Genomic DNA, 26,664 nt, shown 5'->3' with positions numbered 1-26,664 from the left:
CCCCCATGCTGCTGGGCACACGCTGCACCAGCCTCGAGCACTGCGCACACCACATCCCACTCCCTGCAGCACCCACCTGGGTCCCTAAAAACAGCCACGGGGCCTGGGCTGGGGCTACCACGGAGCGGATCCTAAGGGAGAAGTGGCCAGATCAGTTCAGAGCTCTCTCATCTTCATGTTTTGGAGATGATGCCAGCTCGCTGTGTGCCCGTACCACACCTGTTGTGGCATGCTCCCAGTCCCCCGGTGCCTGCAGTACCCCAACACTGCTGCAGTGGAAACATGCAGCATTAGCAGCCTCTATGCTGCTCTCTTCCCCCTCTGGCTTTCATTAGCGCTGCCTTAGCTCTCCACCAAGTTCATTCTCCTTTGCTGGGCACTCGCAGGCTTGTCCTGTGCCAACTTCACAGCTCGCTACCCAGACGATGTCTCCAGGAGCATGAAGACAGCTGCCCCGGGCAGCATGGTGCTGGCACTGCCTGGTGGCGGCCGGGGGCTGCTCCTCACCCCTGTGCATGCCGGAGCCCGGTGGGTTTGCTGAGCTCTGGAAGCCAAGGCTGCCTCCCAGCCCCGCAGACAGGGGCTGCAGAGGGAATGCAGAACGGCAGCCAAGTGCTCTCCAGCCCTGCCAATGTTTTCGATGCCTTTCTGTTTCACTGGTGGAGCTCAAACCAGCAGCTCCAGCACTTGTGTCAGGGGCTGCTGGGAATGGGCTCGCAGCCTTTTTATTTTCTTTCTCCACAAAGAAACAAAGACCAAGTTATCCCAGAAATCTAAACAGACATGGGCTCACTGAATCAACAGTGTCTGTGGCAAACCCAAAGACATGCAGTCTGCACTTTCCCAGGGGGATGCAGGCTCCTGAGACCACCTGGCCTTTGCAGGAGTCCAAGGACAGGGTCCTGTCGGGACAGGACCGAATCCTGATTTGGCCAGACCCCCAATCCTCCCTGGGGTGCTGGGTGTACTGGGTGTGCTGGGTGAGCCCAGAGTATTTCAGTGCCAGAGACAGGCTGTGCAGCTCACCCAGGACTCAGCTGAGAGCAGCAGTGCCCCGTGGTCCATGCACAGCAGAACCCTTCTCCTCCTGCCACTTCTGGACACCCCCAGGCTTTGCCCTGCACTTGGGCAGCTGACAAACGATGCCGTGAGCCTGGCCGAGAGCAGGGGCACAGCCTGGGGCTGTCACTTTTAGGGGTCTAAGGGCTGGCTCCCCCTCCAGAAGGGTGAATTAAAGCTCAGCCACCTGTGAGGCCAGCACAGAGCTGCAAAACCTTGCCTGTGGAGCTCATGGGCTCTGCTCCAGGGTACCACGAGCACGGCACCTTCAGCATTTAGCAGCAGCTCCACAACCAGCTCCTTGGGGCACAGCCCAGGGCGTGGGCTGGAGGGATCTCCCCTGGGTACAGAGGATGGGTGAAAGGCACAGGGGGGAGCCTGGGGGCTACACTGCAGACCTTTAACGCCGCGAGCTGGGCTTTAGCACACCCACAAGCCCAAAGCTTCCCCTCGGACAGCTTTCTAAGGCCGGGACACGGGCAGGATCCAGCCTGGGGCTGCAGCCGGGAGCCCGGAGCCCCCCGGTAGATGGCACGCACGGCCCCGGCGCGGCGCTGGCGAGAAACCCGAGCCAGGGAGACACTCCCCGGGAGCTGCCGGGGGCCGGGAAGGAGGAAACACGGGCTGTGCCCGGCCACAAGCCGCTCCTGCTGCGCGGAGGAGGGAGCGACATGGGCAACCGCTGCAGCTGCGGCCGCCCGCGGTGAGTGGGGCGGCGGCGGGCAGGGGGTGGGCATCTCCCCCTCCAAACCGCCACCGCCACCCCGATAAGTTTTTTTTGGGGGGGTCCGCAGCCCGGCTTCCCCCTGGTCGGGGCTGAGAAGAGCCGAGGGACCGAAAATCAGATCCCCCAAAGCAAAGCAAGCCCCGGGAGGCAGGGCACTCGTCGGGGACCCCCTGTCCGCTCCTGCCCCCGCTTGGGGAGCCCTGGCAGCTCCTCCTGGTGCTGTGGGTCCGTGCCCCTGGAGGGACACAGCCCTTTAACCCCCCCCCCCAGCCCACTATTTCTTGATGAAAAAGGGCAGAGGGGGGAGCATCCTGCGGTGCCAGGTCTGCTGAGCCGCCGGGGGGGTGCGAGGGGGGAGCGGCGACTGCCGGCCGGAGCCCGGAGGACGTTCCCTGCCTCCAGCGCCGGCTTTGCGAAAGTGTCCGAAAATCGCCGGCGCTTTTTTAATAATTAAAAGCGGCACAGCATCACCTAGTGGCTGCAGCAGGGGAGGGGGGGTCAGGGAGTTCGGGATTCAGGGCTAGAAAGTGCAGGTGGGAGGCAGGTGGGTGACATCTCCCCACCAAAAGCCCCTTTTCCTACGTCCTCTGCCCGGTGACTGGGGGAAATGAGGCACCGGGGGCATCCCTTGGGACAGGGCTGGGGGCGGTGAGAGCCAGGGGTGCTCTCACGTCGTGGGGCGCTGCCAGGTCCAAGCAGTGCCAGGCCCTGTGCAAACACTGCTGCTGCTGAAGGAGGAACAAACCCGGATCTGGAGGTCACTCGCCCAGGCAGGGCCGAACAGGAGAGCAGCTTTGTGCTCTGACTGGGGAGCAGCGATGGCTCCTGCAGGCTCCTCTGGGGCAACGTCAAGTTCTGCCATCCCAAGGGACCGGGGCTGCTGTGTCCTGCGTGATTTTATTCCCAGAGGCTGCCTAGAAAGCAAGAAGCTGGCGTGGAGTTTCTGCTGGTGGCAGCAGGGGCAGGGCTCTGGCCAAAGACCCTTTTGCCCCCAGCACCCCTGAGGGACTTGGGTGCTACCACCTGCCTTAGGGGCTGCGTGGGGCCCTAAAAAAGCAGAGCTCTCTCCCCAGGAGCATCTTTCCCTGCCCTGCACAGGGAAATACGTGGGTGAAGGTAAATGGGGATGTGCTGTTGGTAACATGGGCTGTGGGACACCTACAGAGGACCATGACCAAGCACAGTGAAGCCCCACTGCAGCAGTTTGCATGGTTCATGGCTTCACCTCAGTGACAGAGGGGGAAAAAATGCTACCTAATTTTAGTTCAGGCATCAGAACCGCTTGTGTTTTTGGGTATTTGCTCAGCACCACAGCTGTGTCAGCAAAGAGCTGGGCTTCCTAAAGAAAGCTGAGACTCACAAAAGGGCTCAGGGGAGGCAGGCACCCCGCTGCTGGATGGAAGATCCTGGTCATGATCGCTGCCAAAGTGTGTGCCTTAAGGGGGGGCAAATGGCAAGAGACCGAGGAGGTTCCTGACATTTTCAGAGAAAAGCCATTACCACAAAGCCATAGCCTTGTGTAGGGCAGAGATCAGGATGCTGCTGAGACAGGGAAGGGAGAAGCAGCGTATCGCTGTGCGTTGTCATGCAGAATACAGCCTAGCAGGCTGTGAGTTAGTTACAACACATATGACCTGGTTTTGAGAAGAGGAGGGGAGAGGTTTACCCTGCTCTTGTTTCCCTTGCCACATCCTTTCTAATTACCGCAGATCTGAGGCAAGGAGATGCCATCTCCTGCTGGGCTACGATTAGCCTGCAGACAGCCTCAGCGTACCTCCAGCCTACACACTACCTGCTAATGCTCTCTCTGCAAAGAAAGACAACCCAAACAAGACAGAGCAGCTTGGAAAGCTGGTTTAGGGACCCACCTCCCTGGAAAGAGGCAAGGGACCCTGTCAGTTTTACTTCAAATGGCATTATTTTAATTACAGTGCACAACCTGCCTGAATACTGTAAGGAAGCAAAGGCCTGAGGTACACAAGGCTTGCTAGGGAGGGCCCTGGAGACCCTGCAGGCTCACAGGGATGTTGGAGGAGGGAGCTGAAAGTTAAAATTCCCTCCCCCCCCCCCAAGACAAGATTGCCTTGCTGGCAGATTTTGTCTGCCAGGGACTGGAGGGCTGGCAGGACACAGCAGAGGGGTGAGAAGCAGCATTGGATCCTGTTGTACAGGCATGGCCCCCCCAGCTCTCCCCAGGGCTGCCTTTGACTTCCCAGCTCCAGCAGGCCTGGTTAATCATTGCCAGCCATTTCAGAGGTTTTCCAGGTTCTTGGCCGTTATTTTCCTTTTCTCCTTTTGCCATTAGAGCACCTAAGCCATTACTGCACAACCCAGCCGCCTCCCCAAAATGCCTCTAAAAGAAGACAGAGGCAAAGCTCTGCCTCAGGGGCTGCTTTGTGGCAGACCTGCCTGGCGAATGCACACCCTGTGGGACACACGCTGCTCCTTGGTACCAGCTGGGAGCTCTTCAGCCCCTTTCAGAGCACTGCCTGTCCCTTTTCAGCTGTGCTGCAGCCCACGAGGGGCTGGCACCTGCTCTCCTCCAGACATGCGAGTGTGCTGCAAGGATAACATTTGCTTTGTGCTGCAGGGCTAACATTTGCTTCGTGCATCTGGCACGGAGTGTGACACGTCTCTGCTCGGCCAGGCAGATAGGAGCTTGGCTCCTGGCTCTGTTGTTGCAGCAGGAAGGAATTTGGCTCCCATCCGCACTGTGGCTGGGCCGTAGCTGTGTTTGGCTTGTCGCTCTCTGGTCACACAGGTACAGACAAGATTAGGGTTTGGCTTGGCTTGTATAAAGCGTGCAGCTTGTTTGGTTTGGTAGCGTTTTAGGTGGAAAGCTGCGAACAGGAAAAACACAGTCTGAAACATTAAATCAGCACATGGGCTGTGCAGCTGTTCCTTGGGCACAGGGGCTAAAGCACAGGGCATGGGGCTATGAGAGCATCTGGCCCTAAGAGAAACGTTTTGTGCTAGCTGAGATCACGCTCAGCACCCCACATCTTTGGCCACTGAGCTGTGGAAACGCAGTTGCAAAACCACAGTGAAATCTGTTCCCACTCACACTGATGCAGGTCCATCGGGACAACCAGACAGGGCAGGACAGCAAGGAGCCTTGTGGGTGTCTATAGGGCACAGTAGATGACTCACAAAAGAAGGATATGCAGCCCCACGTCTCTCCCTTGGACCTTTTCCCTACAAAAGCTGCTCAGGTTCAGAGGGTGCCTCATTCCACCAGCAGGGCTGGAGCCCATGGAGCTGTTCAGGGCGTCCTGGCAGCCCCAGACACCACAAACAGCATGGATGCAGTACCCTGGGGTGGTGCATTTGGTTTTGCGTGTTATGAGAGCAGAGGCTGGGGCTTCTCCGGGCTGACGTCTCTCTCTCATTTCAGGAACTGTCTTTCACTTTTTAAAAGGAAGAAGGAAAAGCAAGGTAAGGATTTGTGAAGATGCTCTACAGCACAAGAACGGGGGGCATAAATCAGCCCCTGGTTAGCTGGCATTCATCAGCGCTGGCTGTAAATGGACCCCTAAGGCTGAGGTGCTCTCACAAATTCTTCTGTACCTAACCTTTCTCAAGAGCAGAGGCAAGAGGCAAAATTTCATTAAAATTTACAGCGAGGGGTATGATATGCCATGGAGCTCGGCAAGGGGGAGGGAAGGGGCTTCAGAAGTGTCTTTAAAATACCAAAGTCTCACATCGAAAAGCGTGTGAGTGCTCTCAAGAGGCAGCAAAGCAGAAGCTGCGTCAAACTCCCCTAAGTGCCACAAACATCCATCTGAATATCAGTGTCCCAGGATAAAGGGGGGTCCTACATAGCCCAGTTGTGTCCTGTGGCCTTTGGACCATGCTGGGCAAAATATGTTTGCAGGCAGCAGAGGAAATAACAAAGTTAAAACTGGATCTGACTTCTTCAAGGGCCTGACAAGGAAGCTCTCTGTGCTGTGTGAGTCCTCCTAGGTTCTGCCAAGAACATTGCGGTCCACAGCATGTTGTCATCCCAGGAAACCTTATTTTTTCCAAAGAAACAAGCCCAGGCTTTCTTCTCGGAGGCAGGCCTCAAAGACAGCGTTAGGGCTGAAGATGTCAGATGGGGTGGAAATTTGATTTGCGTCCAGTGGAGAGAGCCCGTGTGCCAGATGCTGCATTTCTGAATTCAGAGATGGAACAATAAACAGTTGTGTTAACCTGATCCGCTGGTGTTTCTTTTTCAGGAACCGATGTGAGACACGAGAGCCAACAGCACCAGCCTGGCAGGAAGGTAAACAGCTTCCCAGAGTTGTTTTGCTTACGGGATACTGACAGGACAGAGCTGACCATCACCTCCTGGCCTAGAGGGGTCAGGGAGATGTGGGGCCATTATCCACAGCTGTGAAATGTCTCATCTGATGTAGGCTGGGTTTGGCTCTGGGAACAATGTGGAAACGATTTTTTCCCCTAAAAGTGCAGTGGAAGCAGTAGGATGAAACCTGTCTCTCTGAGCAGGAGATGTCAGAGGGCTGGGGGTGCTGGGGGCAGCATGCAGGCATCTGGGCAGGTGTAGCAGTAGCCCAGAGCTGACCATCTGGAGCTTTTTCTCCCCAAAGGCTCCAACGTACGAAAATGTCTCGGAGTCTCCCGTCTACGCCACTGTGAGTAAACCCAAGAACATGAAGCAGGACGACAGCATTCATTACGCAGACATCCAGGTGTTCACCAAGGTCCGGGAGCGCTCCGCGGAGGAGGTGAAGAACTTGCAGATGCAGAATGCCACAGAGTATGCCACCCTCAACTTCCCCCGGCCCAGGCTGAAATATGACAGTAAGAACGGGACTCTGGTTTAAAAGGCCTGGTGCCTCCCTCCTCGTTCAGCAGCAAAAGGATTTCACAGACTTAGAGATGCCGTAGACTCGAGCTAACCTCATGGACACGTTGTGTCTGCCTGCGAAGCAGAGAGGCTGTGTCTTCCACCTGTGTGTGCCTTCAGAGGACAGAGGTGTATTTATTCTCACACGAGGAACAGTTACCTGTCTGGTTCTGCTGGCAAAAAAAAAAAGCCACTTCTTCCCCTTGGAAAATCCATGTTGCCTCTGAAGCTGGCAACCCATCTCCTCTCTGCCCTGCGAGAAGGCAGAGCTGCTGCTTGGCTGGTGATGGTTAAAATCACAGCCTGGAGCTGCCAGGAGGATGTTCCAAGCGCGGTTGTGCCGGCAGATTTGGGAACAGGGGATAGAGGAGTCCATACTGGGACAAGGGAGATGTTGCCATGGGATTTTATGTTGAGGTTAAGAAAATTCTGCAACGTGCAGAATGATATGGGGATGATACTGTGAGGAAATTGTATGGAAGTTTTAAGGGTATCTGCCGCAATGTTTTCCTCCAACACCAGCCACTGTACGCTGCAGTCATGCACTCTGTGCATCCCTCTTCTAAAAAAGCAGTGTTTTACAGCCATGCACAGCATACTGAGACCAAGGCCAAAAATGCAGAATTAACTGAAGGGTACAGAACAATTCCTTTCGCTGAAGGGCGGTACTGACACGCATCCTTAGCCCAAGGTGCACAAAAGTGAGCACTGAGCTCTTGGCTCTGACTGGCAATGAAAGAAGGCAGATTTGCAGGTTATCTGTAGGACAGCCATTTAAAAGCCACTGCCTATATTTAGGGCAGTTATCCAATCCTTAGAGCACAGTAGCTGTTTGCATGCCTGAGACACTAGGAATGAATCCTGGCCAACTTTAGAGAAGGCTTTGGACTTTTTCTTCGTGTTTTCTTATTTTGTATTGTCAGCCTTAGTTATAAAACCCTGTAAAGCAGAGCACATACCACGTGGTGTTTTCTGCTAAAGCTCCCAAAGACACATTTGAGAATTTATGGGTTTAAAATAATGTCAGTAATGCAGTACAGCAGCCGTCCAAAAGGCTTCTGCCACTGGATTGAGATTGACATTTGCACCATTGGCAGTAGCACAGTGCTCCCAAGCAGTGTCCTCAGGCCCTAGATCAATGGTTAGCATGTTCTCTTCCTCAGCAATGGTCTGCATAGCCAAATGCAGGTCGTGGAACAACCTGTTTATTGCCATTGTTGAAAAATGGACTTCATTGTACACTTTATAAACATGCATCATTTTGCATATTATGGTTTAGCTATATGTAAAAAAAAAAACAAAAACCACCACCAACAAAAAAAAACCATGAAGGAGTTCCTGCTCGTTACAAAAAATAAAGCTGGTACGGGTAGTGTGTACTAAGATGAAAATGTTTTAAGGACCAATCCTACAATTTTTCTGCTTTTTGCCTGTGCTATCCAGTGGACCTCAGCAGGGCTATTAAAAGGCCAGAGTAAGGTTTGCAGAAAGAAGAAATTTGTCTCCATTTTCAATAATGGAGACAGTTTATTTTTCTGCCTGAACTGTGTTTTTTTTTTGCCCATGCTATTGAGCTGACCTCTGCACGGCTATTGCAAGGCCTGCAGCAAAAGACCCTTCATTTACAATGGGCACAGTATTATGCTGTTTGAGGGCTGGCTCTTCTGAGTGCCAAGGACAAAAACCCGTAGCGAGGAGGACTGAATGGGCAGGGGGGGACAATTTAGGGAACACGGGACTGCCTGAGCACTCGGTCCTGCTTAGCCCAGCCACCGGAGGGGCTCCCAGGACACAGCCCCAGGCCCAGCCGGTGCTGAGCAGCAGCTGGGGACCTCCTCGCACTGAGCTGCTGGTACCAGAACTGAAAAGGCACACTGGTTAAAGCTCAAACCAAGCCCTCTGCAGTGCAGGAATAAATATATATATATATATGTAATACATTTATTAAATATAGACTATAATTCACCAGAGGGGAGGTTTTCTGGAAGGTGCTGACTCCAACAAGTCATTTTTAAAGACAATTTGACAGAAACTACCTGTTACTGCAGTGTCAAGCACCGTGAAGGGTCTTTTTTTGTGGTACTGGAGCTTTCCTCACCACCAGGCAAGCTGGGGCTGGGGACAGCCCAGCACTGGGTCTGCTCCTGGGCACAGCCTGGGGTAAATCTGCACATGCAGCATCGACTTGTACCAGTGTGGCACCGGGAAAATCAGGGCCTTGGATCTCTAAAATGTGAAAATCACGTATTTTGGAGTAAGGGTTTTTCTAAAAGCCTTTATTTTGCAGTGAGTATTAACAGATTCCAGCTACATGCCCGGTGTTACCCAAGGTTGCCTGTTTAGGGGTTAAACGAGTGTTAAACGCATCAAGTGCTCTTCGGACATTAAACACTTGATTTTCGGCGTGAACTGATAAATTCGCACTTTATCCCGGCGGCAGGGGCTTCCTGGGGCTGACAGGGGACCTCGCCCCCATGGAAACGCCCTCGCTTTCGGGGGCCGAGCCCTCGGCCCGGCCCGCCCCGTTCCCAGCCCCGTTCCCGTCCCCATGGCAGCGGCGACGCGCGGGGGCCGGGTCCGCAGCCGGCCGGCCGCAGGCAGGGCCTCGGCTCCCGGTTCTCGGTGCCACCCCGGCGTTCCTCAGCCCCCGGGACCCTCCGTTCCCCGCAGCCCCGGTGTCCCCAGGCCTGCTCCGCTCCTGCTCCAGCCCCCTCCCCGGTTTCCCGTCCTCGCTCTGGGCTCCCCTCGTCTCTTGCTGCCAGCACGGTGGACCCCAAAAGCCCCAGCCCGCAGCAGGGGCAGCAGCAGGCCTGGGCTCCGGCAGCCTTCAGACCCCTGACCTGCAGCCCTGGACACGCCAGAGACAGCAGCAGCCATCGGCCTACAGGTTACATGCCTTTAAAACATCTTTAAATATCGCATTTGCCACTGCTGTGCCATTTCTTTCCCCATGAAAGTCTTTCATGGGGTCTTTCTTGTGGGGTGTCTCTTAAGGAGTCTCACCGTTTTCCATTCTGGTAGCTCGTCCAAACTCCCCCACCTCTCCTTTCACCAGACATTTCTCCAGAATCCCAAAAGAAGACAGAGCAAAAAAATACAGATTACCCCCAAAATCCCAAATATAAATGTCAGTTTGGGGAATTGTTTCCTAAAGTTGCTTATGAGTGTTTGCTGTCAGGGTCGTTTAACACCAAATCAAATAATACCCTGAATATTTGACACAAAGGAATTTGGATTCCCCTTGCACAAATGCAGAAGATAATTAGACCCTATGTGCACTATGAGCCAATGTAATCAGCAATCTTTTCTACATAACGTTTCATAGGAATTCTGCCCCCTGTACATCCTTTACATGTGGAACAAAATATAAAAATGTATAATTTTCCCTAAGATAGTAGCCCTTAAATATGTATTTTTTTTCAGGCAGTAATAAAAGGGGGAAACTTTCCTCCTTTCTGTTGGTTATATTCAGGCATTGCATTGCTAAGTCTGTTTCCCTCTAAGAAAATTCTTTGTTCTTAATATGTTTTGGGTAGACCTGTGCGGTGTCAAGAGTTGGACTTGATGATCCTTAAGGGTCCCTTCCAACTCAGGATATTCTATGATTCTATGATTCTATGTTTGCTTCAAGGGGGCAGGAGCACTGCTGCTACGTTCCTCCTGGCGCTGAGCTGTGGCACCCGGCATGGGAACTCCAGTGGATGTGGTGCCCCATCACACATCACAGCCTGCTGCATTGTCCGTGAGTTCCCCGGAGTATTTTTTGTGCCTGAGCATTGTTCGGGATGCTTAATGGGAGGCTGGGAGAGAGCACTCAGTGACACGAAAGCATTAGCTGTTTTAGACAGGTTCCTGCAGTCATGGCTGCACAAGCTTTGTCTTGAACCTCACTCTTATTTCCCCAACTAAATTATTATTAGTAAGAGCTCAGCTGTGGCTGTTGATTCTTCTCTCATTCTCAAGCGCTGATAAGGCAAATAATCAGTGAATGTTGATAAAGTGCTTTAAAATCCTTGCATGGAGAGCTTGAGGGAAGGCTCAGGTGTTTGTGCTGGTGTTGTGCAGTGACACGACGGCTGTCACCTCACAGCTACAGGAAATGGAGCAGGAACTGGGCTATGTCGTGCACCTTGCCCAGGATTCAGCAGGCGAAAGCACAGAGGTTATGCTGAAAGCAGCCAGGAGAGGGCAGTGGCACCAACCAAACTGCCACCCGGCGCGTTTGTTTTGAAGGTCACTCGCACCAGGACAAGCAGGCGCCGAGATCCTTCTCGTTTCACTGCCTCCCTTTGCCTTCATCTCGGAATTACTCTTCGTGAGTGTTAAAAGTCACTCTTGAAAGGTAGAATTATGAAGCATTAGTTTTTCTTCTTGCAAATACAACATTCAAAGGCAGCTTTTGTGATGCTATGCAGCTGAAGGAAAAATATTATTCCTTCTACAAGAAGCTTGAAATTTAAGAGTGAAACACAAAGAGGGGAGAAATGGAGTTTAATCTTTAAAAGGTATTTTCAGCACACACAGACACCCAAGATGCATTTATATTACCACAATGAACAGAAAAATGGCCCAGCACTCTCTACCACTCATAGCCATCAGAAATGGCCTAGTTTCTATTCTCTGACATTCCTGTTGTCAAAGCAAGGCGGTTCTGTTTCAGAGATAAGAATCCCCGTGTGGAAAAAAATCTTTGATGACAATCTCTTACGGACAACACACTGCGAGCAGGCCTTTCCCTGAACCTGCCCTGTGTAATGGGAGCACTTTGCCCTTTTCTGTGCTCCAGCAGGTAGAAGCTCCACAGTAGGAATATCACTGAGAAATGCTTCTCAGGACTAAAAATTATATATATATTTTTTAATTTCCACTAAATGCCACTGAGGTCCATAATCAATTAACTCTTTTTCTCAACCTATCATCTTATGATGATTTAAGCAATACATTTTACAAATTAAATTGTATTTATCCTTTGTATTTCTGTGCTGTTTGAACAGATTATCTCTTTATTCTTATTTTTAATCCTGCAAATTTGGGTCATGTCTCCAGTATAAAGTCTGTGCCTCCCTATGGTTTATCTCCTCTTCAAAGGACAAGTGTAAATATCTAGAGCTTGTAGGGATTGTGAGCATACAATATTTAATCTGCTATTGAAGTCATAAAACAAATTCTAAAAACAATCAGAGAACACGTAACAGCCATCTGCCACCTCCTTTGTGCTTCCCAAGTACATGTGATTTCTCTTTTGTACATCTGCAGTTTGTTTATTTTTAGTTCCAGAAATTGCAGGATTACAGGGAATGGATGACCTCAGCATTCCTACCTGTAAACTTCTATGAATATATATTTACAATGAAGCATTGAAAAACAGATCATAAATATATTTATTTTTTTTTCATTTAGATTATCAGACAAGAATATCATTGTAACGTTCACAGAAAAGGCTCCAAATGTTTTGTTGTGTTTTTCACTTCCTTTTTGATAGGGAAAACATTCAGTTTTTATGTGAAATTTTCTTGAAATTGCAAGGGCAGAGCCTACTTGTTTGCATTATACAAAATACGGATAGATGTTTCCTGTCATCTAATTAATGGCATTTTGAGTAATTTTGAGTCTCAAAAGCAAACTGGATCAAGGTACTAACCACCAGCATTGCCACCTTTCAAGATTTTTTGCAAAGCCTCCTCATAATTTACTGTTTTGCTGTGATATTACAGTCAATGAAAACAAAACTCTCAGTCCCCACTGAATTATGAAAAGTAAGTAGGAAAGGCAAACAAGAATAAATAATTTAAAATTTAGGCTATGAGTGGACGCTGACTCCGTTTTGAATAACTTGGGTTGGTTATAGAAGGAAATTACCTGTTGCTTGTCTTTCTCTATTTTACCTGCATATTTGACAGAAAACATTAGGGTGGTAAAGTTATGCAGTTGCTTTTTCCTCTGGATGCTTCAATACTCAGGCAGGAAAACATATTTGTTTTTAAATGTGTATCTCACTTAGAAATGCTTGGCCAGATATTTGGAAACCTGAAGGCTCTGCCTGAATAGTGCTGAGTTGCTCTGGGAACTGGCAGATGGAGCACCTGGCAGAAGGTGGTTTCATCCATCCCGAGAGTTTTTTTGTGTTTTTTTCAGGGCGTTTTGTGCAAGATGAGATGAAGTTTGAGATATTGCCTAGAGATACCTGATACTTTCTTTCTGGAATGAATGCAGTTATTTTTGATTTAGAGACTTTGCTGAGGTTCGTATTTAATTCTAATTTGGAAGTTTTCAGTCTTATTTCTTCTCCAGACTCCATTGCCACTGCAGCTAGGGCAGAGCCCAGTGCCGTGCAAATATTGCAGCTGTCTTGTGGCCTGGTTTGCAGCTTCCTGCCTCTGCTGGGTTGCTGAAAATGCTGCTGTTTCTTCAGGGCTGCAGAGCGATTGCCGAGAGCTAAATCTGGCAGCTCGTACAGCCTTTCCTCTCGCTTTTCTAGCTGAGCAAGACATCTGCTATTTGCTGACTCTGTCCCTGCCCCCACACCAGACAGGGCTCGCAGTGTTTGGTGGGTTTGAAAAATCTCTTTTTACGCAGCAGGTTTTGTGTGAGCACGGCTACTTGGAAATAGGTTTCAGATGTTTTCCCCAACTCAGCCCAGGGCCTGCATCGTGTAAGCTGAAGCGTTTCTATAGGAACTGTGTGACATCTCTCCCACTGCTCCCTGGCAGCTCTCTCGCGAGCATGCCCAGTGCAAGCCCTGACTTTGGCTCAACTCTCCGTGTGCAGTAACGGGCTGCACATATGGGACTATGAATGCGGTTCCCGATGAGCTCCAACTCTTTGTCTTTGGGAGGCGGAGAAGAGGTTGTGCCCAGCGCCCAAGGATCTGCCCTGTGTCCTCTGAGACCCTCGTCCGTCAGCGGGCTCGTGGAGAATGCTTGCCTGCTTGGCCAGGGGGAATTTGCTGGATATTCTGCAGGAGGGCTTCACAGAGGTAAATGCATGTCCCAGATCTCACACAGACCTTCCTGGGGTAAGGCAGCGTGCTTTTGTGCAGCATCTCTTAAGGGCTCGTATGTCCCCCAGCGCTTTTTGGAGCAGAAAAGGAGAAAAACGAGCAAGATTTTAGGGCTGGGGAGGGGGCAGAGCTGTTTTCTAGCAGGAGGAAATAGGGGGCAGCTCAGCTGGGGGTCTGCAAAGCAGCAATAGTTCTGAAGAGTTTGTGGCTGGTTTACACCTGGTGGTTTTAGCTTGGAGTTCTTATTTTCTTTGCAGAGCTTTTGCTTTTGTAGCAGAAAATAAATATAAATTGCAGCGAGTTATGGAGAATGGTTTATTTTACATAATTGATTCCTTTCTTGAGCATATCAAGTCTGTATGTTTGACGGCTGTTAGGAAGCCTGTAAATCTGCTAAGTGGGCACACAGTTCTTGGGAGAGGCTGACAAAGAGCAGGATGGTTTGTTGTGTTTGTTTTTTTTCCATCCTCTTCTGTAGATTGTATTACTGGGGGACTGAAATTTGTCTTGGTCAGGAAAATACTATTTTTCAAGTGTTCTTTATTGGATTATTCTAGTGTCAGGGAGACAGATAAATCATAAGGAGTGAGAACTAGCAAGAAATTCATGAGGTGGGAATCCTGTGACTGCATGGGGAGGGCAGATTGCTGCCGACTTCCCTTTTGAGGGTGCACAAGAAGTTAGTCTACAGAGAGTCCAACCAAACTGAGTGCTAAATGCCAAGTCTGCATTCATCATGCAGACCATGCTGGAGCACGACTGCCCCTCTGTAAACTGGGGAGGAAAGAACATTGTGGGGGCTTGTTCAGAAACCCAACAGCGAGTGCTGTTTCCTCTCTTACCTGGTGCCAGGGATGGTCTCTTGGTACTTTTTATTCTTTCCTAGAGTGCATATCCTGCTTTGTTTCTGTTCTTAGTGTTTCCTCATCCTTTCACGGCCCAGACCCCACCTTCCTGTTCTGCCCTCACGCTCCATTCTCTACAGAACCTGCACATCCCTCCTGGGCTTAACACCGCCAGCCAGCAAGGGGAACACAGACCGGGCATGAAACTTGAGCTTCATGCCAGCCACAGGTCTCCTCTGATTGCGCTGCCTGACCATGTAAATACTCATCCCCTCCTCCACACTGTCTCAGTCTCGTTTTTAGCTAGCAAAGGTGTTGTTTTAGCTCAAGTTGTAGAGCCTTACACTTCGTGTTCTCGAGGGCAGCAGATCCTTCCCTGGTCTAAGCTGGTAGTAACCTGTGTGTTAATAATGGGCGTAAAGTACAATTTTACACACAATGCTAGCCCAGTTCAGAGTGGTTTTACCCATATGCCACCCAGCTGTGGGAAAAAAAAGCCCCTCTCCTACCATAAAAACCATATAAACTGACATTCACTCTCATGCCCAGGCTTAATTTCACCCAGTGAGGTACTGCAGGAATTGCCTCACTAACTCAGTGCCTGTTGTTCTTTTGATAGAACATCTTTTCTGGCCAGGGGGCTCTTTGGGTGGCTAGCTACCTCGGAATACAAGGATGTATTTTCCAAGTCTGTGCATAAGAAATTCACATACATGAGCGAGTAAGTAAATAGCAAGCTCCTACGTGTTTGTGCAGAGCTCAACCCTGAACACGCTTAGGACTTGGAGGCTAAGTATAGTGCCAGTTTCTCTGGGGATATTGATTGTATGTCTCTGTCTTGCACGTTTGGTAAATAATCCATGCCTGGAAAGTTCTCCAGCAGCCACGATGCGACAGGCACGTTTCTTGCTTCTTTGCACTCTTCCCTCTCCATCCATCCTGCTGGTTAGGAGCCTTATTATGTCATGAGCAGGGATGGAGAATGCAGCGCAGTTGTCCCTTCTGCAGCTAATGCCTGTTCTGCTTCACAGATCACTTCTTAGGCTGATGCTTTCTCCATGATGAACATAATCACGGATTGCTAACGGGCCCCAGTAAACTGCAAGTTCAGGGCAGTGTATTTCCTTCCCTTTCAGAGTCCCTGTGCCAAAACAGGTTGCAGAGAGTGTCATCTACAGACGTCTAAAGAGGGATGAGTTTTGTTTAATATTGAAATGCAGTGAACTCCCCTGAGGCATCACACAGCTCCCGCCCCCCTCTCATTAACAGCCTATCCTGCCTCAAAGGTGTTTCCCTGCTGTTTATAGAGACTTACATTGCTCTGAGACAGCTAAATAATTCAATCCCACAGCTGGATGGTGTCATGGGAATGTATGGCTGCTAAAAGCTGCAGTTTATAATGAAAGGAAACCCCAGGAGGCAGGGGCTCCTCTGTGGTCACCGAGTCATTGTGGCCTCAGCTTGCTCTTGCTCATTGAGGCAATGTTTGTTTGAGATACCTGCTCACACTCCTGCAGTTCATTAAGACAGATGGGGCACGCAGAAATGTGTCAGAAACGGGCCTGACAGCTCCAAGATGTTAATGTGGCTGTATTTTAACAATTACCTGCCTTCTCTTTTTGAAGCTGGAAGGTCATTTCCTCTGGTGGATTTAGTCGGAAGCTGCTTGTGTGCCAGGAGTCATTTGAAACAGGAATCTGTGTCCCCCGGGCTGCACTGAGCACCAGGCCTGGGTCTGGCTCAGTTTCCCAGAGCCCAGGCAAGAGGTTAATTTGAGCTCAGGGTTTCCCACCAGCAGCAAAGTGAAGTACAAGGTTGGCTCTGTCTACGTGGGAAATGCCTGCATGTCTTGCGCCAGGAGGACCGCCAGTCGCCAGCAGTACGAGCACAGGAGGCGGTGCAGTGTGAGGAGGGTTCTGTGCTCACTCCCAGGTAGGCTGCACAGGGCCTGAGTGCTCACTAAGCGGTGGGTTTTCAGCTCAGTGTCCCCTGCAGTGGGTATTCCCTGCATTTCCTGCACACGCAGCCTCTCTCCTCACTGTTCAGCTCACTTGAGGTCATTAGGTAGTGTCCTGTCTCTGAGACCGGAATCCTTGCTGTGAGAAGTGACCTGGGCTTTGCTTTGCTTTCCTGGTTGAAGTAATTTTCTGGCACTCTAGAGTGGCTGCTGTCTTGTTCTGGCAGCCATTCTGTTCTCCTTGGTGTAACATGCATGATTTCTGTTAAAAATGTCTCTGCTACTGGGATCCTAGCAGTAGAAACTTGCACTCACCCTCTCCTTGCAATGACTGCTATTTTTAGCTAATAGGATTCGTTATGAAGAGCGCTGTTTGGACTCCTGTCTCACTCATCCAGGTTGTCTCCAACAGGACTGCCAACAAGGGAAAGATTTTTATCACAGTTAGGGCTTGAGCAGTTAGGGTTCAGTCCCTGCCTGAGGTTCACTGTATGTTTAAGCCAGGTTGTGCTTTGGTTGTTTGGTTTTAGTGCCCTTTATCCTGGACCAGGCATCCTCAGTGTGTGCCTCTTCCCCTTCTCTGTATGAAAGGTTCCTGCCTGCAAAAAGCACCGCTCGGTCACGCTGTGTGCCCAGTCTCTTCACCAAGCTCCTTTCCCTTGTCTGTACAGGGCTAGTGACTGCACACAGCTAAAGAAGGAACAAAGCTCCTTTTTCTCTCCTGAAGAATCAGGGGATGTCTCAGTGTAGCTTGTTTTGACAAACCTTAGGCTTTATTTGGGTGCAGTGGAACCATTTGATAATTCTGGGTGAATCATGTGCTCCGTGGTACTGGCAGTTTACAGTAAAAGATCTCATGTGGCTCAGCTCTTTGCACGTCTGCCTGATTGGAAACACTGCTTAAATAGAAAATCGCCTCAAAACACCATATTGGGGAAAATAGAGAGGCACTAAAACATCCTGCAGAAGTGCCAGAAATGATCCCTAAAGTGGCAGCGTGGCTTTGAATGGCAGTGCCATTCTGAGGTGTGGGTGTCTGGCTGTTGATTAAGAGGAATGCATCCTAGACAGATTCAATTTACAAGGCTTCCCACCCGGTAGACGTCTGGAGTAGTTGCTGCTTGCAGTGCTAGTGCATTTGTTTAAATCAATGGATACCATCTTCAGGTTTCTGAACACAAAAAGAGTGCTCAGAATGGCCACTGCGGGTGTGGACGGTACAGTGAGTAACCCCAGGATTTTTATAAACAGGAGATTGGAGTTAAAGGACGTAAAAAACAGATTAATTACAAGGAGAATGCTTGTGTGTGGTGTTATGGGAATGACAGGCAAAATTACTGCTTGAAGAAATCATACTCGGATGCCAGTCAGAAATACCCCCATCTGGCAGATGGGTCACAGTGAGATCGCTGCATGACGGCAAGGATATGTCCTGGCAACAGATCAATGGGAGGACAAGGTTGCTTACATTACGAGGGAAAATGGAGTCATCAGGTGTTTGTTCAGCACAAATTAAATAACTCTTTGGTTCCACAGAGACAAAAAGCTGTCAGACATGCATTTCTCGCTGCTTGCCTGCCTAGGCTCAGTTTCCTTGGAGAAGCCTCAAGGTGAGTTGTTACTACTAGGTGCAACCAACTACTGAGTGTAACTGTCCTTCAGAGGGGAGCGGTGTTGCTGGCACAGGGAGCTCTTTAAAGAGATCTTCCTTTTGCATCTACTAAGCAGTTTCCAAATGGATTCTAAAATGCAACATTATCTGAATAAAATACCAGTGTATACAGGCACTCGTAAGAATTGCTTCATCCTGTACTGAAAATCATGTTTCTGGAATGGAGCACAACAGCTTTGTGGCTGTGCAATAGGAAATACAGATCAAAACAGCAGAAAGAATTTAGGGTGTTAGAATGGAAATGGGCCTTGCTGTCTAACACCCAAGCTCTCCTTCTTAATGGGTGAAGGACCAGAAAAGGTCTGGAAAGCTTCGCAGTCAAAAATGATGTGTCCTGATGGATCTCTGGGCTCTCTGGAAATTCTTGCTGTTGTTGGCATTCGGGCAATGCATGAAATACAGCTTCAGCTCAAAACTTCACCATTCACAGACTGTCAGTACTTGAGCTGGCATGTGAAAGCCTGCCAGTGAGCTTCTCTCCTAATAGCCCAATCACTTATTCCCCTCCCAGGATCAATAAGTGGTAGTTTAGTCAAGATGCCAAAGGCAGCTGTCATTTCAACCCAGCCGTACCGCCAGGATTTGAGCAAAAACTCCTGCGCTCTTCCCTCTGGAGAGGAGTTTTCAGACGGTGTTTTCTCAATTCTGACACTCTGAATGAAGGGCAGAAGCAGTTCCTGTGCAAGATCAGTGTTCAGAGAGTGGGATTTAAAACTCCTTATATTTGTTCCAAACACGTAGGATGCCAGGAATATCTCTAAAGCATTTCTAAAGATGTGGCCAACGGCTTCTGTTGCTGGCACTTGCTTTCTGAAGTATTGAGCCCAACCTGAACAGCTGATGAATGGCAGTCAGAGGCACTGGTTTCAAAAATATTGACTGGGTACAGAGATGAGAGAATAGAAGACTGGTCTTTGTGTTCTTGAACCTGGCTCGGGAAACAGATGGCTGGTGCTTGAGGAAAATTCACTGAATTCACTGAACCAAATAAACGGTTTATGTTAAAACAAGCAAAATCCAACGGAGTGTGCCTAGAACATACTGGGGATTAAGGGCTCTGTTGGGCTGCTCCTCCCAAACGTTTGTGCTGCTGAGCGTTTGGAAGTGACCTTTGAAGTTAGGGGAAACGTGCTGGCTAGAATTTCAGCAAGACTTCAGCATAATCTTTCTTTCTGGATCTCAGCAAATCTGTGAACAGCCTTTGTCCAGACGTTAGGATGTTGGAAATGTCCATGTTTTCCCTAAGATGAAGGTGAAGGGTTAAGGAGCTCCTGGTCTTTTGCAGCTCACAAGCTATTTCTGTCTCCTGGTGTGCACCAGCCTGCATGGGTGCCTCTTTTTCCGAACTGTGTGGCCATACTGAGGCGTCTTCTGTGCTTGAGACAGACTATTCATAGAAGATTTGGAAAATGCACATTGGGCCAAAAGTTATTTTGAAATAAATTAGATCTCCTGCTTTAAAGTGAGAGTTTTATGAAAAGGAGTCCTGTTGGTACACACAGTCTTTCTGGCATTACCCTGTCCATAATGAGGTGCATTTCACTGTTGGATACATCAGGGTCTCTCTCAATACATTTAACAGCCTGAATCAAGCAGTGATTTTTGAGGGAAAACAAAAATCTTTGCTGGCTTTGAGAGCAGAGAGAAACATCATTTTCTTTGCTTTTAAGTTTTTATTATCTGCTTCTACAAAGGCTTTCTCAAACCAAAGCAAAAAAAAAAAACTTAAACTGGAGGGGCACTGGATAGCAAATTACAGACCTCATCTAATTAAGGTAATGTCAGAAAGCATAGAAATTATACAAGGCCTTAAAATCACATCCTGATGTAATTAGGCCACCCCTTGAGCTCTGTTGATGCAGACTTTTGGTTCAGTGCCCTAAACAGACAGGATAGTAAATGCCTTTCATTCTGGGACCAACCTCATAGCATGAGGTTTATTATTGACCTTGTTAGAGTTGGTGTTTGGGCAGCGCCCACAGGGCATAAAGGAAGAGCAGAGTAAAGATTAAGAGAGACTTTATTCTGCCAGGCAGTCCCTAAATCCAACAATAAGGATCGATTCAGATTCATCAACTGTGTGCAGAAAAGGTGGTGAATCCCAGCGGTTAAATGAGAATAGCAAGGACACCAAGAGCTGACAGGAGGTTTGCAATGGAGCTGCTGCTTTTCTTCCACCTGTGGACAACTTTGCTTAATGACACTTATCTGAATTATCAGTCAGCCTGTTAGAAGAAGGGCTGACCCTGGAAGGGTGTTTTCCTCCTGAAGGCAGCATTATCACTGGCTGTCAATACAAAGCACGGAGATGTTTGCTCCTGACCTCTTCATCTCCTTTCCCATGAGCACAGTAGGGCTGAGGCACTTCTTCAGGGTCCGGGCTGGATAAGTGATCTGAAGTGGGCTCCTGCTCTGAGAAGTATGTTTGCTGAAAGGCATGAGAGTGCTAACCTGTAATTTGCTAGCAGAAGTACCTGCAAGTTGTTGAATGCCTTTCAGCTGGGGGTGACCTCTAGTACCTTGCTTTAAAATCTCTCCTGCTCTAAGAATTCCCCTAGGGCTTGTAGCAACATAGATGGAAGCAGTGATCTGCCTGGGAGCTGAAGCAATCCAGGCTCCAAATTCCTTCAGGTAAGGACTCAGTGAGGTGAGGAGCTGCTCTTCCAGCTCCATGGTACAGGCAAACGTGGCCTTTTTTTGGAGTGCAAAGCTGCGTTAATATAAATAGGATTAAGCTTAACTCCACCATAATCCTAATAACCTCTGCTCTGTATAGTAAATCGTAGACTAGGCTGATATGTTTTTCCTCTGAAAAGTCTGGTTATAAATTAAATATTGCTGTAGGGCCAGAGCTTAGTGTCTGCTCCGGGATTTAGCTGAACAGAAGCTCAGTCCAAAATGCAGGGGAGAAGCAGAAAACTCCTGAGAGGTCAGTGGCTGAAGGAAGAATTATTCAGGGAAAGGTAAGGGACGAGCTAGGCAGAAAAATCATTTTCTCTCTGATTGCTCTTGGATGTAGCTGTCAGCCAGGCCTGACTACAACCCAGCAAGGGGAAGTTCTTGGGGTTGTGAAATCCTGTGCAGTGTGGAGCTTTGTAGGAAGCTGCATTCCACAGTTAGAGCATCCCAGGAGTTGGTGTAATGGGTTCTGCGGTACCTTTTCCCTCAACTAGCAAGGCAAAAGCTAAACAGGAGTAGCACTAAGAATGTGAGCAAGTGTCAGAGCGAGGGACCTGAACATCTCTGGGGGACTGGGTCCAGCCACAAAGACTCACTCTGCATCCTTCACCTGGTCTGGGGTGTGCTCTGCTTGTCCTGCCTCCGGGATTAGCAACTCTTGTTGTTAATTACTCAGAATGCACAAAATATAACAGCCTGCTTTGTTGTCAGGAAGTGGTGTGAAAGCCTGGGTGGAGGAACAGGGACCACAGTCTTGGATAAAGAAAGGAGGAATGCTTTCAGGTGCGTTGCCCACCTCCTTCCTCATTTTCTTCCCTCTGGGAGTCTGCAACTCAGGAGCTCAGGCCCATGTGAGGCTGGATGGGGCACGTGTTGCCTGAGCTGCAGTGCCTGCGGCAGCGAATTGCGGTGGGGCATCTGCTTTTGGCGTGAGCATCTGTGTAGGCAGCTGATGAACACAGCCTGGGGGGTATTTTTGGGGGGGTGGAAGAGGCTCTGTAGGGTTGCTGTTCTCTTGGCACAACAGATCGTAGCAAATCTCGGTTTTGCTTATTACATGCTGGAAGATAGCTGGATTACTTTCCAGAATTGCTTTGCAGCAACCTAAGACTCTTGGTAAAGCCGTTAGCTTTTCCAGTTTTTGGATAGAAAATCGGGAAATGCTGCTCAGTCCAACTGTCTGAACTTACGCAGGAAAATCTTATGCTTTAGTGGAAAATAAAATTACACCGCTAACAAAATGTAAGTCTACAGCATTACAGCAGCTACGGGTGTGAAATTCTCTCCTTTGTGACCATGACATCCATATTCCAGTGCCTCAAAATCCCCTTTTTAACAGGCATTGTTTAAAGTGTAAATGCACTGGGCATTAGGAGTGTGTTGTGTTTTTTTTTTCTTTATTCTAATAATAACAATGTCATTCTTACGCTTTTAAGAAACGGAGACTAAAAGATTGCCAGAATGATTTTTATTTTTTTTTATGAGTACGTGAAGAATGCTGAGAGAAGATAAAAAGAAAGCCAACTGCTTAGTGAGTGAGTTGTTTTTTTTTCCCTTTGAGTGAAAAGGGAGGTGCCTGAATGGAAGAACCATACAGACTCATATAAAATCCTGAGCTTTCTGTAGGCTGGAAGGGACTGTGCCCTTGTGGAATTACTACACTATAACAGCCTGGTTCAGAAATTCATAAAATAATTTGAAAAATGACAGCAGGATAGTTAACAGTTTGAGGGATTATTTCCCTAAATTACATAGACTTTGGATGCAATTTTCATGCAGCCTTATTTAATACATCATTATTATTGAATCTAGGTGTTTTTGTAATGGTGCTGTGTTACTGTAAGCAAACCCACCTTTTTATTTCTACTGGAATTTGCTTAAATTAATTAAAGCTTTACTGAATATGGGTAATTGAAGGCTTGTGGCCTCTGGCTGTGGAATTGGGCTGCTGTGAGGCTGGATCTCAGTGCCCCCACCATCAGGTACATTTGAGCTGTGAGCAGCAGAGGGGCTTCTTGCAGTTTGGCAGGAGTTATCAGTGCAGTTCTGGAAATAAGCACAGCATCATGAGCTTGTACAGGAGAGAGAAGCCATGACTTGTTGACTCTTTGCAGTCCCCAGTTGCCTTAAGCAGCAAATAAAAACCTCTGAAAGAGGGCAGGCAAAACTAACATGTATTGTTACCATTACAGGCAAAGGAGAGTGCGCAGACCCCATCCACGTGTCAGGCTAAGTCTGCTCCAGCAAGCTCTGCCACTTCTGCTATTTTATTTTTCCTCTTTTTTTTTTTTTTTTTTTTTTCAAAAGCCATCAGGCAGGACCCCAAGCTCGTGTCCTGTGTCCTGCTTTCCAGCTCCGCTGAGTAAGCAGGATGGGCTGAACGTTTGTGCAGGCATCTTTCTGAACCAGCAGACCGAACCATGGCATGGTTAATGCTGGATTTCCCATGCCAGGATAATTACGAGTGAAGCTGTGATCAGATTGTGACTTTGATGGGCCGTAAAAGCATAAACTCTGGCATTGCTGAGATAATATGGAATGAGGTCTTAAAACCTGCTGCATGGGCAGAAATCGGGAAGCTTAGTGAAACAGCAGGTAATCCCATAAATGGATCAGTTTGTTTACCTTCCATGTGCCACTCCAGCCCTGCCCAAAGGGATTTCAGTGTCACCAAGGCTCCTGCTAGCCATGGGGGTGCTAGGGGGTGGGGTGAAAAGGAAGAAGTTGTGAATCTGCTCATTTCTGTTTAGCTGCATGTGCCAGACAGGTCCCAACACTGAACAGCATCCTGAATTTCTTCCCCTTGTGGCAGCACTCACAGCTCTGTGGGGCTACGACATGCTGCAAGGATGATGCTCTTTGATATTAGGTCCTGCAGGTGCTGAGACAAGTCATTTTGAGGGGTACAGGGCCCTGTACAGAAATGGAGAGCGGTGCAATAGAAATGCCCATGCAGCTCCTAGGCAATGGAAGAAAGGGGCTGTACAACAGGGTGACCCTTCCTACTCCATGGGTTATTTCAAATGAGCCATGCGGGGTGTGCAAAGGAGGCAGGCTCCTTTCCATGAAATCTGTCCCAGTTGTTTCTTGTGATAGATTGCAGTTTAATAGGAAGTAGCACCGGTTTTCTGCTTTCTAGATATCTGGAGGGGAAAAAAACACAGGTCCTAAACAGCATTTAGGACCCTAAATGCTGTGAGTGACCCTGTTCTGGCAGTGTTGTTGCTGCCTGCCTGCTCGTCCTGTCCTGGCACAGAGTGAGCTGCGCCACAGTGTGCGGTGATGTCAAGTCCGTGCTCAGCAGGCTTCAGGGATGAGACCATTCCTTTGTTTTCAAAGGCAAAAGACAGTGAGATCTGCAAAGGGAGAGAGTAAAGTAAGAGCTATGCAACTTCCCCCTGAAAAGGCAATGATGTGCAAACATTTTGTTTTCTTTTCCATTTTCAGCAACAGCTACAGGCATATGTGGCCTGGGTGAATTCCCAGCTGAAGAAGAAGCCAACAATAAAGCCAGTCCAGGACTTGAGACAAGATCTCAGAGATGGAGTCATCCTTGCCTCACTTATTGAGATTGTAGGTCAGTAATGCCATATGGCACTGTTTTTCATCGTGCAGTTTTAGATCTTGTGTAAAAAGCTGGCCTTGGCTCCGACATCTGTCAGGCAGACTGGCGGACGTTAATGAGCGTCAGAGCTTGGGGGAGGGCTCATGTTAAAAGAAAACAATCATAAAGCAAATCATAAAGGCAATTCTATTGGGTCCATATGTGTTAGCAGTCAGTTACAACACAGCCACATTGCAGACCTTTTGAACTGTGTATGTGGTCTCTAAGGTAACCTGTGGCAGAGATGCCAGAACTGATCAGAGACCGTGTTAACCCCCACAAGGCTGGAATGGAGTCATGAAAGGATTTGCCATGTCAAGGAATGGTGTCAGTGCATGGCATTTATGGAAGAGTGAGCTGCTTGCTGAGATACTGATATTTATAAGAAGAGAGAGCAGCAGCAGCTCTGGGGGATAATGCTGTCTGTTTCTCAGCAAAAGAGTCTAATATTTCCACACAGAAGGTCACAGTAACTCAGGAGTAATCATAAAATAATGAAGTATGCATAAAAATGCCCCTTTTCAGACAATATACTGCAAGGTCTGCCTCCAATATAGTTATTCCTAGTATTGAGTATCTTAAGCAGGACAAGAAATCATGCATGTCTCCTCACAGTCTGACAAGACATAAAGTTGACCCCCACAGCTACAGCAGTTCCTGAGGCAGCACTAAGCACTATCCCCTCTAATAAATTTCTTTTCACTTCTTTAGCTGGTGAGAAGTTGAATGGCGTCCAGGTCAACCCTACCAGCCAGCAGGAGATGAGGGAAAATGTGGAGAAAGTCTTACAGTTCGTGGCGTCAAAAAAGATCCGCATGCATCAGACATCAGCAAAAGGTACTTGCCCCTGGCAGTTAACATATATGATTCAACCTGTTGAACACCCAGTTCTATTTTTGCCTCATATCAAACAGAAACAGACAATGTGTTGTTTTGTGGGGAGGTTGTTTTTTCCCCTCCCTCCCCTGTGGCTTAGTAACAGGTTCTGGATTGCGTGATACTGTATTCTCGGCTGGTTTTTGTTCTTGTGCACTGTGCTGCTACCAAAGTGCCTTTTCCTCTTTCATTGAGCAATGAGAAGACCAAGTGATGGTGTAACGGGGGATACAAACTTAAAATCTCTCATTTAAAGGACATGTAAACCTGTTAATGTGGAGTGAGCCACAGGAAAAATATTTCTGGTCTGCTGGCAACCTCTGATGCTCTTTCCAATCGCCTGCAAATAGGGAGAAAACCCAATATGCAAAATCACGTTTATGGCATAGTTTAATCATGTATCACAGGGATTTGAGGTAGAAAAGTGACCCTGATCCTGTTCTGACAGGATCCTGGGACGGGACACTGTGGCCCTTCAGATGAGAGAGGAAGGTGGGAAAATACTGAGACAGGCTGTATGGAGTGCATCACCCTTGTTAGCAGAAGAATACAAGCTCTTGGTTTAGAGGTTTTGGGAAATGCCTTGTGTGAGATAATTAAAACTGATTAGTTAACATTCGGAAGGTGCTACAAACAGTTTAAGGTACCCTGTTACTGAAGAAATAGGGTACCTTATTCTCTGGTTCCCCGGTCTTTAGTTTTAAAAAAGAACTGCAAATCCTGTGTGCTAATTGGAGTGGCTGCCAATACAATGGTTGCCTTCAGTCACTGCTGTAGACATCCATGGAGCTTTTGGCAATTATAGTATGCTGTCATTTAACTGGACTATTAGCTGGAAATGGCCGCAGAGGGAAGGCTCAACAAGCAATGAAACTTGGAATCGGTTGGTGGCAGTTGGTTTGCTGCTCTGTGCAAAACGAGCAGAGCTAAGTATGAGTGCTATAACGGTCCTTTTTTGCATAGTCCTTATTTACTGGCACGGTCCTGCTGGGTTTAATTACATTCATGCTCGTTGGTCAGAAGCAGCTCTGGTGGGACTTGACGTTATCATTACCCTCCTTGATTTTATTTGCCTCTTGCAGATATTGTCGATGGGAACTTGAAATCTATCATGAGGTTGATCCTCGCCTTAGCTGCTCATTTCAAGCCGGGCTCGGGAAGAGCAATGAATCACAGCGCTGCTGGCGTGACGGGGAAGAGCTCGTCAGCGTCGTCTGCCAGCCACAGGCCTCGCTCAGCTGCTGCAGTGGCCCAAGGGGCGGTGGCAGCTCTGGCAGATGTTCGTCAAGATGTCTTGCAATCTGGCCGGGATGTTTTCCGGCACAGACAGAGGTAATGATTTTTTATTCCTGATTATTAGAGGTCAAGTTGTGTTATCAGGCGGACACCATTCCCT

The 26,664-nt window shown here is 48.6% G+C and overlaps 2 protein-coding genes across 9 annotated transcripts in view; both read left to right on the top strand.

Annotated features, from left to right (window-relative positions):
* Nucleotides 1-1,270: 1,270 nt before the first annotated feature.
* On the top strand, nt 1,271-8,014 carry C25H11orf52 (chromosome 25 C11orf52 homolog). 2 transcript variants are annotated; one of them, XM_027444362.3, is made up of 4 exons: nt 1,604-1,762; nt 5,181-5,221; nt 6,004-6,050; nt 6,376-8,014. In XM_027444362.3, exons 1-4 carry the CDS (start codon nt 1,731-1,733, stop codon nt 6,610-6,612), a joined length of 357 nt encoding a protein of 118 aa, XP_027300163.1. In that variant the 5' UTR covers nt 1,604-1,730; the 3' UTR covers nt 6,613-8,014. The 2 variants fall into 2 exon arrangements, with proteins under 2 accessions (XP_027300162.1, XP_027300163.1); XM_027444361.3 differs by lacking the exon at nt 5,181-5,221 and having other exon boundaries at nt 1,271-1,762.
* Nucleotides 8,015-9,199: 1,185 nt separating this feature from the next.
* DIXDC1 (DIX domain containing 1) overlaps nt 9,200-26,664 on the top strand; it is a 40,018-nt gene continuing 22,553 nt past the window's right edge. The window contains exons 1-5 of one of the 7 annotated variants that reach the window (XM_021279443.4): nt 9,200-9,522; nt 10,267-10,377; nt 24,236-24,365; nt 25,104-25,229; nt 26,351-26,600. In XM_021279443.4, the coding sequence (XP_021135118.1) occupies nt 10,321-10,377; nt 24,236-24,365; nt 25,104-25,229; nt 26,351-26,600 (563 nt within the window). In that variant the 5' untranslated portion in view covers nt 9,200-9,522; nt 10,267-10,320. Of the gene's footprint in view, nt 9,523-10,266; nt 10,378-10,847; nt 10,978-13,186; nt 13,612-16,223; nt 16,413-20,457; nt 20,741-21,499; nt 21,572-23,212; nt 23,384-24,235; nt 24,366-25,103; nt 25,230-26,350; nt 26,601-26,664 lie in introns of those variants that run through there. The other 6 variants (XM_021279445.4, XM_072027677.1, XM_005030874.6 and 3 more) reach the window with 6 other exon arrangements.

This window comes from Anas platyrhynchos, chromosome 25 (genome assembly GCF_047663525.1).
Source record: "Anas platyrhynchos isolate ZD024472 breed Pekin duck chromosome 25, IASCAAS_PekinDuck_T2T, whole genome shotgun sequence".
Lineage (NCBI taxonomy): Eukaryota > Metazoa > Chordata > Aves > Anseriformes > Anatidae > Anas > Anas platyrhynchos.
This window is presented reverse-complemented; position numbering and strand designations above follow the sequence as displayed.

Coding starts and splice junctions, on each gene's coding strand:
- C25H11orf52 (XM_027444361.3), top strand. CDS start 1,588: ATGGCACGCACGGCCCCGGCGCGGCGCTGGCGAGAAACCCGAGCCAGG. Junction 1,763..6,003: donor TGCAGCTGCGGCCGCCCGCG/GTGAGTGGGGCG, acceptor TTTCTTTTTCAG/GAACCGATGTGAGACACGAG. Junction 6,051..6,375: donor AGCACCAGCCTGGCAGGAAG/GTAAACAGCTTC, acceptor TTCTCCCCAAAG/GCTCCAACGTACGAAAATGT.